This window comes from Podarcis cretensis (genome assembly GCF_951804945.1).
Source record: "Podarcis cretensis genome assembly, chromosome: 7".
NCBI classification, from domain to species: domain Eukaryota; kingdom Metazoa; phylum Chordata; class Lepidosauria; order Squamata; family Lacertidae; genus Podarcis; species Podarcis cretensis.
In genome coordinates this window covers 35,143,271-35,155,875 of record NC_137176.1, presented here as the reverse complement: position 1 = coordinate 35,155,875, position 12,605 = coordinate 35,143,271, and the positions used below count along the sequence as shown (strand labels likewise).

At 39.9% G+C, this 12,605-nt stretch overlaps 1 protein-coding gene and 1 long non-coding RNA gene across 3 annotated transcripts; one reads left to right on the top strand and one right to left on the bottom strand.

Annotated features, from left to right (window-relative positions):
* The first annotated feature begins 3,476 nt into the window (after positions 1-3,476).
* Positions 3,477-8,598, top strand: HSBP1L1 (heat shock factor binding protein 1 like 1). 2 transcript variants are annotated; one of them, XM_079983860.1, is made up of 4 exons: positions 3,477-3,727; positions 6,708-6,786; positions 7,331-7,422; positions 8,453-8,598. In XM_079983860.1, the coding sequence occupies exons 1-4, from the start codon at positions 3,683-3,685 to the stop codon at positions 8,456-8,458; spliced, it is 222 nt and encodes a 73-aa protein (XP_079839986.1). In that variant the 5' UTR covers positions 3,477-3,682; the 3' UTR covers positions 8,459-8,598. The 2 variants fall into 2 exon arrangements, 1 of the variants encoding a protein (XP_079839986.1); XR_013840723.1 differs by lacking the exons at positions 7,331-7,422; positions 8,453-8,598 and adding an exon at positions 6,423-6,480 and having other exon boundaries at positions 3,488-3,727; positions 6,708-6,843.
* LOC307220156 lies at positions 6,620-7,428 on the bottom strand. Its single transcript, XR_013840724.1, has 2 exons — positions 7,318-7,428; positions 6,620-6,764 (listed from the first exon to the last, which is right to left on the bottom strand). It is a non-coding gene; the product is annotated as an uncharacterized lncRNA (long non-coding RNA).
* Positions 8,599-12,605: the final 4,007 nt, after the last annotated feature.

Genomic DNA, 12,605 nt, shown 5'->3' with positions numbered 1-12,605 from the left:
TATTTTTAACTATTGGTAAAAAGTAATTGCTGGTCCGTTCCCCCAATCAATTATCAATTTTTTATGCACTGTATGTAAATTCTCGCCTCGAACAGGACTTGTGATGACCTTTGAAGCAGTGAACCGATGGATAATTGACTTCCGTTATTAGTAGTAGTATTTATTCCCTTTTTATATTCAAGGTTGCTTGTGACTTGTGATGACCTTTGAAGCAGTGAACCGATGGATAATTGACTTCCGTTATTAGTAGTAGTATTTATTCCCTTTTTTATATTCAAGGTTGCTTTTAACCAAAGAATTCAGAGTTTTAAATGCCAAAACGTCAATAAAACCAGCTCTCTAAAACAGGGCTGGGGATTGGGGAACTAGTGGTCCCCCAGGTGTTGTTCTAAGTCCTTGTAGGAAATGTAAAGCTCTCGAGTGCTACTGATATTCCTCAGAGATTACTTCACAGATACTGTTTTGTGTGCATGTATACTCTATTCTCACATGGTTGCTGAAATGGTCATATCTAAAAAGGAGGTTCCAGCTCCCAAAGAAAATTCAGGCTACAGTACAATCCCAAGAAGAACACGGTTCAATGGGATAACAACCTTTATGTTAATAGTAGTGATATGGCTGTACAGAGGCACCCCTCCAAAAACCTCTGCTACTGTGGGGGCTCCTGAAGCACTTAGTAAAAGTATGGATGGCTAGGAAGCAACTGGTGATGGAAGTTCTGCTAATGATAGTCAGTGTAAGACCATAAAACTGGAGTGTTGCAGATAGTGGAGCAGGACCAGCCATGGATCAGCTGAATCCTAAACTGCTCCATTTAAAGATTGGAGGCTTGAGACAGGCTCCTCTGCTACATCAGCCTTGAGCTGGGGCAGCAAAACATAAAATCATTGAATTGTAGAGTTGGAACAGACCATGAGGGTCTCTCATGCAACTCAGTAAATATATATAAGAAATATGTTGCTGATATATTGATAGCAAAGTAATACCAGACACCTGAAAATGATCTAGAATGTGCTTTTTTATTTTAAAGTGATCTGTGATATTTCATGCATCTCAGTTATAAGCTAAATTACTGTCAAGGGGTCAGAGAAACCTTTGTTCCATAAATAGCTTTTCTATGTCAGCTTAAGTAACAGCATATACTTCACAGTTGCTAGAGGTCACACATCTCATGTGGCAGTCATCATGCATCTTGTTCTAGCACACACTTGCTCATATCACAGCCTGACTATAATGAATCCCATGCAGTTCTTTTTAATGGCTATGATGGAAGCTAGCTTCAACCGGTCACACAAAACAGTCTACCTCCCTTTATTTTCTTTTATCAAACCGTGCATGAACAAGGAAACAATGTCCTGCTGGAACTGATTATCTGCAGGAGAGGAAGGCAGGAGATGAACCCCCATCGTTCAGCCCAGACACTGAGATCCAGCACCGAGGGCCTTCTGGCAGTTCCCTCATTGTGAGAAGTGAGGTTACAGGGAACCAGGCAGAGGGCCTTCTCAGTAGTGGCACCCGCCCTGTGGAACACCCTCCCATCAGATATCAAGGAAATAAGCAGCTATCCTATTTTAAAAAGACACCTGAAGGCAGCTTTGTTTAGGGAAGTTTTTAATATTTAATGTTGTATTGTTTTTAACACTCGATTGGGAGCTGCCCAGAGTTGCTGACGAAACTCAGCCAGATGGGCGGGGTATAAATAATAAATTATTATTATTATTATGAAGAAATTAACCTTTGGCAATGCAGCAGCCTAACAAGCAGGCTACATCCCTCAATTTATTTTATTTTCTTTTTTACTAAGATATCCCACCCTCTTCATTATCAAATGGCACACATCCAGCATTTCCCATCAAGTCTAATTTAACCACAAGTATTCCTGCCAGCCTTTCATCTACAATTATTTTTGCAGATTGATACAATCTGTAGAGCTGGAGGAAGCACACGGTGGCCTCTGACACTAGCCAAGGGGCCAAAGGCTTTTGGAAAGCTGCAGTCCCTGCCCCACCACGCAGAAACTGTGGGAAGAGAAATACCATTCCATCTTCAATCACATTCCCATCTCACCTATCCTTCCATTACTATTGGATGCCATCTTCAGTTCTCACATCTCAATTGCCAATCCTCAGCTTTTCCCCTTTTCTTTTGTCACATCTAACCAACATGGACAGGGGACTTTGTAATTATACTGCCCAGCGTACTCCAAAATAAAACACAAAGAAGAAAATGGCAGTATTTGGTCTGCGGCTCAGCAACGTATGGGACTCCCTAGCTGAGCTATGGTGTTCTGTATGGCACTGGACAAGTAATTTTTCTTCCCCACAGTTGCCATTTATGACATGGAAACATTTACAGTTCATAATGAATCTAGAAATGCAGTTGAGATTAATATGATAAAGTTCAAACAACACATACGCATGTAATCATCAATAAGAATCTTTTTAATAATAATCTTTGTAATCTTTGTAAATACGGATATATTCAGTCAGGTTATCTGTTTATCGTTTTTTTGGATGACTCCCATAAAGCTCAAAGAAAAGCAGTCACAATCTACAGTACTAGTATAACTTGTTCTGCCAGTCTCTCACACATATTTTCTCAGCAAATGCAAGCCATCTGTGTACTCAAGAGTGAGTGGGAACATTTGAGAGTATGTTTCAACCTTAATTATTGTTGCCAGACACCCCTCCTTTAAAGAATTCCTCATTGACAACTCCACGGAGGTATGTGGCCTGTGTTTCCTTTCAAATATTATGCTCAGCATCTCAAGAACTGTGAAACCAGTTCTGCCAGTCCAGCAGGGCTTTTGACTTGTTTTCTCTAGCACCATAGTCTCCTTTCCCTGCCAGATGACAGCTAGATATTGAAACTGAGGGGCGCCCTTGAGGCTCCCAGCCTGTGTGTGTGTGTATGCAAATGGATGCCAAACTGGGTCTTTGATCCTCCTTTCGCCTGGGACATGCATGGTGCACATCTACAGTGGGACATACAGAAACTTAAATAATGATGAAATGGCCATACTTACCAGGATTGTGTCTCCTCTCCTTTGTTTTCTTGATGTTATGCACTTATTAATTAAAAAGTATTTTTTTTCTTTTAATAGAAAAGTCCTTTCTTGTTGTTTTTACTATATTTGATGGAGGGAGGGGATTTATGTTCAGAGCCACTAGAGAGAGAATACTATATACATGAATACAGTGATATTTTTTCTGGGGGGGACACATACCCCTAAACATTGTGTGAATCTAAGTTTGGCCTCATTGAGGGGCAGTATTTCAATATGAGTAGGAAAATGAGAGTACCCCTAAACATTTTTAAAGGGGAAAAAAACCCACACTGCATGAATACATCCCTCAACTTGTACTATGCGTTGAAACATCCAAGCTGTGCCTTGAACGTTGGAAGTTGGCAGTTGGCGGGGGAACTAAGCGCGGCCTTCCTCCAACGGCTGCCGCCTGGCGACAAGGCACGCGGGCGGGACGCTACGGGGGCGGAGGCGTCCTGGCTCAAGGGCCACCACTACCCCGTCGCCGCGCAGGCGCGGAGCTGAAGGCGAGCGCCGCCGGCTCCCGCTTCTCCCACTGGCCTGCCAACCAGCGGTCGTTTGAGGAGGGAAGAGCGGGAAGGCGAGGGACGAGGCCGCGGCGGCGCCACCACAGCGAGGGAGGAAGAGGAGGACAGGATGGCGGACAACGACCCTCAGAGCGCCAGGGAGCTCTCTCAGTTCGTGAGTGCTGGACGCTGCCTCGCACTTGGCGGCGCCTCTTTGGGCTGCGTGGGTTTTAGCCCGAAGGCTGCGCCTCCCTCACGAAATGTGTCGCTGCGTGGAGTGAGGGGACGGGTCTCGTCGCTGTTTTGGCAATAAATGGGGCGTGGGAAATGGGGCACTACTTCTAGCGGGTCAGGGAGAAATCCAGCCGTCGAAGATTTCGCCAACTTGGAGCCGCAGGGAAGGCGGTCCATATTGGGGGGGTGGGGTGGGTTCTTGCCTCTCAGAAAAAAGTAGCTGAAGGCAGAGAGGGCAGAAATACGGAAATAGAAGGGACTTCGACGACACGGTTATTCCTCTTAACTGAAGGTGTCACGTCCTATGTTCCAGTTACAGATAGGTAGCCGTGTTGGTCTGCCATAGTCAAAACAAAAAAAATTCCTTCCAGTAGCACCTTAAAGACCAACTAAGTTAGTTCTTGGTATGAGCTTTCGTGTGCATGCACACTTCTTCAGATACACATGTCCTATGTTGCCACTCTGGTAGTTAATACCACTTTCAACTTTGCCTTTACTCCAGGAAATGAGACTATATACTTTTAATTCGTATCACAGTTCCTAACCAGGAGATAATAAACGTGAAGTATTCAGATAAGTGCAGGAGTCTTAAAACGATACTTTCATTTTAGTAATTAATCCTTGCCCCTGTTTCATTTTCGTACTTCACCGGCGTGTCATATAGGTTGTGCCACACAAAGAAATCTTAGCCGATTAATAATGAGTTTTATTCAAATCGGTTCCCGTCTGTCTGCCCAAAACAGCATACAAGACAAAGCGGCTTTAAAGGGAGAAACAGTTTGTTCTCATCTTAGACTTAGATGATGTACACATGAGCTGCAGAGGCAATGAGGACTTGTATTGCATTTCAAAAAACTATTAACAGTGCAATAATCTTATCACTGTAGCTTTTTAGTTGATGAGACCGCTATATTGCATTAACTAATTAATCAACAAAAGGTTGCTGTACTAATAGCCACCAACCGATAGTTTCACTGTTCATACACAGAAATTCATATTTGTTATAAGTAACAAAAGCCACAAGGGGAAGTGTGCCTACTTGAATTCTATATATCTTAATCACAATTGGTAGAGTAAATGTAACCTTTAAAGTATATACAATACAATCATCCTTTCTCAGCTGGATATGGGCATGTTTTCTATTTTTAGGATGCTGACAGGTACAGAGATACTAACTTTACAATACATGGTTGTTGCACACTCTGCTTACAAGATTCTCATTTCCCAATAGCATGTTACATAATGGATTCATCTTTGAGCTTCATTGTCCTTTTTTAATTAAAGGTAAAGGTAAAGGTACCCCTGCCCGTACGGGCCAGTCTTGACAGACTCTGGGGTTGTGCGCCCATCTCACTTAAGAGGCCAGGGGCCAGCGCTGTCCGGAGACACTTCCGGGTCACGTGGCCAGCGTGACATCGCTGCTCTGGCCAGAGCCAGAGCCGGAGCCGGAGCCGCACACGGAAACGCCGTTTACCTTCCCGCTGGTAAGCGGTCCCTATTTATCTACTTGCACCCGGAGGTGCTTTCGAACTGCTAGGTTGGCAGGCGCTGGGACCGAACGACGGGAGCGCACCCCGCCACAGGGATTCGAACCGCCGACCTTTCGATCGGCAAGCCCTAGGTGCTGAGGCTTTTACCCACAGCGCCACCTGCGTCCCTCCCTTTTTTAATTACACATTGATAATTACAGCTTCCATGTCAAATATAAATTCTTGGTATGCCAAGCACTTATGCAATCATTTCTGCCCCCACCCCTGAGCATATTAGTAACATTCACACATAAACAGAAATGTTACACAGAAAAAATATGTTGTTGAAACAGATAGGCAGAGCAATCTCATTGTGATGGGTGGGCAGATTTAATGGTGGAAGAAGCACTGTGTCTGAGTCCCACTGGGCTTGTCATTCAGTTTTCTTTCCCAACAATTCCAGTGTTCTTGTTTTTTGTTTCATTTGGTTTTCAGTTTTGCTCCTATTGAGTCCCATGGGACAAATTCCCTACACCAGCTCCAGGGCTGGTGTAGTTTTCTTCTAATTTGGATGGTCTATCCAGGAAATGGAAACTTTGGATCCAGTGCCTCATTCAATCTGCCCTCCCCCAGAGAATGAACCATCTTGCATCAGAGCACTGGTGGTGCAGAGCTGAAACCTCTGTGGCCACAACAAAGAGGTCTCCAAGAATGAAATTCTCTCTCCACATTCATAGTGAGGCATCTACAATATCCTTTGCCCTTAAGAAAGCTTCTCAGTGACCATAGGACTGTGCTCTTCCATTCATAATCTTACTTTTCCTCTGGGTCCCTCTATCCTTACTTTACCTAGACATCTACTGTACTGTTGTTTTAAACCACAATTTTCCTTGGTCCCTGAGCCATGGGCATAGCCAGGGTTTATTTTAGGGGGGGGGGAGACATTGTGTTGGGGGGCAGAACTGAGTTATCTGCGATGCAATTGGTCAGTTAAGTATTTTTATTTATTTACTTGATTTAGGGGGGCAGCTGCTCCCCCTGGCTACACCCATGGCTCCCTCCATTCCTACTTTACTAGATATCTGCACTTGTTTAAAAACCCACTTTTTTCTTTCAGGATTCTTTCCTTCTCACTGTACTCAACCTTTTCCCTCTTCCATTCCTCAGCTGACTCATGTGAGAGAGATAAAGGATGTGGAGCCCTAAAATATTCCATTGTATGAAGGTACTTTACGCAAACCTCTGCCAATGTTCAAAATTGCTGTTCTCCTTTCTTTCTTCCATGCATTTTACAATACCTTCCTTTAGTCAGCCTTAATATGTAGCTAGCATTTCCTATCCCAGTGTACAAAATCCAAGCCGACTATTTTTATGCCATTTTATTACAGCAAATTGATGGACTCATTTTCCTACAGCATAAACACATTTTGCTAACCGTATCTTTTTTTCCAGGCAGAAAATCTACTACAACAGTTACAGGAAAACTTTCAAGCACTGACAGACAAATTACTTCTAAGAAATATCCTTTTCAGTTTATTTTCTAAAACTAATCACAAATTCTGCCAATTGATCACACTTTTGAAGCCATTTATGTAACCTGCTTGATTTATAATTACCATTTCCCCCCCAAAAAAATAACTGCTTATGATTCTAAAAGTTGGATAAAAATACATTCAAATATATTGTAATAAGAATTGGAACAGTAATCATTGATGGGAATCCAATAAATCTTATGCAAATACATAAGGGAGCCCAGTAGCTCTCATTTATTACTTCAGTCCACCAAGGGCCATTAAAGGGCCATAGAGAAGCTATACCAGTCATTTATACAGACCAATGCCTTTAAAACAAAAATCTTATGCCTACACAGAAGTAAGTTCCATTGAATTCACCGAGCATGCATATAGGATTGCAGCCTGTTTTCTCAGTCAAAACCACTCTTGACTGGCATGTCCTTCAGTTTCATGTCACTGAGCATTAGACTATACCTGGTGAAAGGGCAATCTGTCTTTCCACTGCTTGATTACTAAAGACAAAGAAAACAACCACAATGCTCTTTAACCTTTTATTACCAGATGAAATGGGCGAGCGCATAGATGATTTAGAGAAGCATGTTACTGGACTAATGGCACAAGCTGGGATAGAAAACACCTGTGAAGAACTAACGGTAAGATTCTGGTTATGTTAAATAATGTGGTATTGATAGTCATCTGTCTGTGAGTATAATATTTTTGAAACACCAGTTCAGACGAAAACACTCTCAGTGTTCTTTTTGTTTGGGCTGCAGTAATACATTACATTGACTGATTGATTGATTGATTGATTGATTGATTGACTGACTGACTGATTGGTTGAAGATTAATAGCCACCCTTAAATGATACAGATTTATTGATAAAATCCTTTTCAAAACAAAACCTTTTTCTTTCTTAAAAAGACCAGCAAATAGCTCAACAGAGAAGGCTAAATCAATGATTCATTAAAAAATTTTGAAGTCATGAATACATTTTTTACAAACAAAATTTAAAGTACCTGAGCAAACTAGTACATTTTATTTAGGTCATACATGTCAAAAATCCTGAGTGTAGGACTGTGCTTCACAGAGAAGGCTCTTCCATGTCATTACCAAATTAGCATCTCCTAACAATGGAAAGTGAGGGAAATCCCCCTTTGCTAATATTAAAACATGGACAGGCTAATAGAGGTAGAAGTTAACTCAAGCCAATGAGAGCAGCAGTTATTTTAAGAGTGTATTCAACAACTGAGTATTCAAAAGTGCTTGGGTGTGGAAAAGAAGGTATGAATGCATAGTAGTTTAATTACAATGCAAATGTAGGTGAGTTTCTGCAAGACAGATAACACTCAACTTGAGTGTAGGGAAGACCTGCAGTTAGATAGTTCAGGGAAACTAAAATTAAGTAGATGCAGCATGTTGCAAAAGAATGGCATAGCAGATGCCTGTTTAGCATAGCTAAATATTCTGTCATAAGAATATTCTGACATTATATTGTTCTAGTACAAAAAAATTCACCAGAAAAATGTGTCTACTCATTCAATTGCATTCTTTTCATTATAAATTAGAGGAATATGTAAATGTGTAATGTGATAATGAAAGTCTATTTAGAGGCCAAATTCAGGCCTGATGGTTTCATTTTCCTAATTTTAACTCAAGCCTTGTGCTAATATTAATTTTGTACAGCAATGAAGAGGGAGACATGAAAACGACAAAAAACCTACGCTTGGAACTGAATAACTGTATGGCTATAGCGGAAGAAAAATCAAGCAGAACATGTAAAGTCACTTGCATTCATTATTTCTCTAATGAAGGTATAATTTGCTTTTAAACACTTTCGCATGAGTCAAAGTCATTATTCATCCTTGAGATCAGTGGACTACTTAAGTTTACCTGTGTGTCTAACATTAGAATCACCCCAACAAACACTGAAACCTAGTTTACTGTAACAGTGAAGACCATGGTGATTCATATTTTTATCAGCATAATATAAACAAACACAGATTATGTTCATGTAAGTTTCCATTGTATTTTTGCCCACGGGTTCTTATCTTTCCCTAGGGTTGTCCGCTGTGCCAGTTTTGTTGCTCAACAACTTTGGGCAAAACTAAATAAAGCTCAACAACCCTACTTTTCCTTTTGGTAGATCATACAGGGATAAATGTTATGAGCACCAGATGAGAAGAGACCATACTAAGACTAACACAACTGGGAAAAAGTTCAGAAGTTTGCATTCTCCTATGTTCCCTCCCCCCCACCTCATTGGCTGACTAGTACCTGTATGAGTTGTATGTTTTGAACTCTGACCACTGCATGCCACTGGAGCGCAGACCAGCCAGAACTAAATTGATTTTAATTCTCAGGATAAATTCAAGATATTAGGTGTCTTAATTATGTAAGAACCGTAACCCAGAAGCACACAAGCCCATGTCAACTTGTAACACCATTAATTATGTGAATTACACAAATAAGCCTAGGAACCAGTGGCAGGTTTATAGATATGCACAGAATTAGGGCCCCCTGAGGCTGAGCAGCCCCAAAATTATTAATATAATTTTTTAACTGAGAGGATACTTTTTTTTCTTTTTTTTTATCATTCTTTTTATTAATTGATTCCATAAAAGAAAGTAAAAACTAACACATGTATAGAAAAGTCAGAATACAGAAAATAAAAAAAGAAGAATTACAGAAAAAAGTAACTAGTACTAAAAGAGTTTTAGAACTAATTGAAATATTTGGTCGAGTAGCAGGTTTTAAATTGAACAGACAAAAAACGAAAGTGTTGGAAAAAAATTTAACAATGGAAGAAAGAGAGAGTTTTCAGAATGAAACAGGCTTGGAAATAACAAAAAGGGTAAAATACCTAGGGGTAAACTTAACATCTAAGAATGTGAATTTATTTAAGGATAATTATGAAAAATGTTGGTCAGAAGTTAAAAAGGATCTGGAAATTTGGTCAAGGCTGAAACTTTCCTTGTTAGGCCGAATCGCTACTATTAAGATGAATGTATTGCCTAGAATGCTGTTTTTATTCCAGACGCTGCAGATTGTGGACAAGATGGATTGTTTCAAGAAGTGGCAGAAAGATATATCAAAATTTGTCTGGCAGGGCAAAAAGCCCAGAATTAAATTTAAGATTTTAACTGATGCAAAGGATAGAGGGGGGTTTGCCCTGCCGGACTTAAGACTCTACTATGAATCAGCAGCTTTCTGCTGGTTGAAACACTGGCTACTTCTTGAGAATACTGACATTTTGGATCTGGAAGGGTATGACAATAGCTTTGGTTGGCATGCATATTTATGGTACGACAAGGTAAAGGTGTACAAAAGTTTTAAAAACCATATTGTAAGGAAAGCATTGTATAATGTTTGGATTAGATACAAAGATCTGTTGGAAAGCAAAACCCCTAGGTGGGTGTCACCAATGGAAGCTAGGGAAGTAAAAAAGCTTAATATGGATTCTAAATGGCCAAAATATCATGAGATTATAGAATACGATGGTGAAAGGGTGAAACTCCAGAGTTATGAGAAACTAAAACCTAAGGTTCGAGATTGGTTGCATTACTACCAGATAAATGAGACGTTTAAACAGGACAGGAAAATAGGATTTCAGAAAGAGAAGTCAAAATTAGAAACAGAATTGTTGGAACCCAATACTAAGAATTTATCAAGAATGTATAACTTGCTGTTAAAATGGAATACACAGGATGAAACGGTGAAATCAGCTATGATTAAATGGGCACAAGACATAGGTCATGATATTATGTTTGCTGACTGGGAACAGTTATGGACCACCGGTATCAAATTTACTGCATGTAATGCTTTAAAAGAAAATATTATGAAAATGATCTACCGGTGGTACATGACCCCAGTCAAGCTTGCAAAAATTTATCATTTGCCTAATAATAAGTGTTGGAAATGTAATGAGACTGAAGGCACTTTCTACCACCTTTGGTGGACCTGCCCAAAGGTTAAAGCTTTCTGGGAAATGATCTATAATGAAATTAAGAAGGTCCTTAAGTGGACTTTTCCTAAGAAACCAGAGGCTTTCCTCTTGGGTATGGTGGGCCAAGTGGTGTTAAGGAAGGATAGGACATTCTTTATGTATGCCACTACAGCAGCAAGAATTCTACTGGCAAAGTATTGGAAGACGCAAGAACTACCTACTCTGGAAGAATGGCAAACAAAGGTGATTGACTTTATGGGACTGGCTGAGATGACGGGCAGAATCCGGGACCAGGGGAAAGAGACAGTGGAAGAGGACTGGAAGAATTTCAAGATATATCTTAAAAATAACTGTAAAATTGAGGAATGTTAAGATGTCAGGGGGTAAGAAGTAAAGAATTGCAGCAGTAAACAAAAAAAAAAAAAAACTTAAGAAATATTTATGAAAAAGAACTAAAACAATGGACTTAAGGGTTGCTAAAGAATTTTAAACAAGGATGCAGGGATAGGGAGGTATGGGGAAGTCAGAGAAAAAAGGTTATGAACCGATGATTATGAAGTTATACTGTGTTACATTGTTCTTTATTTTATGTGTGGAAAATTAATAAAAATCATTATAAAATTAAAAAAAAAAAAAAAACAGAAAAAAGTAAATAAGAAATACATAAACTTATAATTTACCCATTGACATTATTACATATCCATCCCTTTCAAGACTTCCTTCAGCTTGTCCATAAATCATTCGAAGCAATAATCAAATTCACATGTTTCTCTGCTTATATTGTCGTTGTACCTATCTCTATCTCCTATTTGCTTTAAACAATAACTCATAGTCTTTCACAGTGCGTCTCTGAATCCCTTTAGCGTTGTTTGTCCCTCACTAATACATTCCAGATAATCCACGTACTTTCCCCAATCCTTGATGAACACTTGGTCTCTTACATACCTAATTTTTCCTGTTAATTTATCCAGCTCTGCGTAGTCCAACAGCTTAGATCTCCACTCCTCCACCGTTGCTATTTCCTGCTGTTTCCACTTTTGGGCTAGTACTACCCTTGCTGCTGCCATTGCATAATATACTATTCTACGGTCTTTTTTTTTAATCTCTTGCCCTAATATCCCTAGCAGGAAAATTTCTGATTTTTTTCTGAATGTATATTTTAAAATCTTCTTTAATTCAATGTATATTTTCTCCCAGAACTGTTTCACTCTTCCACACTCCCACCACATGTGGTAGAAGGAGCCCTCCTCGTCTTTACACTTCCAACACTTCTTATCCGTCTTATACATTTTTGATAATTTTATCGGTGTTAGATACCACCTATAAAACATCTTCATGACGTTTTCCTTTATCGTTATACACGCTGTAAAGTTTAGCCCCTCCTTCCAAAGCTCTTCCCAGTCTTCAAACTGTATGCTATGACCTACATCCCTTGCCCAGCGGATCATCACTGATTTGACTTCCTCATCGCCTAAGTTCCAGTCTAGCAGCATCCTATACATCTTAGATATAATTTTCACTTCATTATTTATTATCTCCGTTTGGAATTTGGAATCTTTTTCTGCATACCCTCTTTCTTTAATATCTTTACTGTACATCTGATTTACCTGGATATGGTGTAGCCAGTCATAGACATACTGAGAGGATACTTTTGAAACAAATAAGGAATTGCCACTGCTGAATTATAGTGTTTTAGTTTTGTTTCTACAAAATATTTGTGTGTAAATACTTCTTTTTGAAGGAAATTCCTATATATCTCCTTTCATTAAAACTGTAGTAAGTAAAGGTAATGGACTCCTGGACAGTTAAGTCCAGTCAAACTTGACTATGGGGTGTGGCGCTCATCTCACTTCAGGCCGAGGGAGCCAGTGTTTGTCCAGACAGCTTTCTGGG

Excerpts from the sequence above, each read along its gene's own strand:
- HSBP1L1 (XM_079983860.1), top strand. The coding sequence starts at position 3,683 with ATGGCGGACAACGACCCTCAGAGCGCCAGGGAGCTCTCTCAGTTC. Across the intron at positions 3,728-6,707 it reads CCAGGGAGCTCTCTCAGTTC|GCAGAAAATCTACTACAACA; the intron begins GTGAGTGCTGGA and ends CTTTTTTTCCAG. Across the intron at positions 6,787-7,330 it reads TCTAAGAAATATCCTTTTCA|ATGAAATGGGCGAGCGCATA; the intron begins GTTTATTTTCTA and ends TTTTATTACCAG.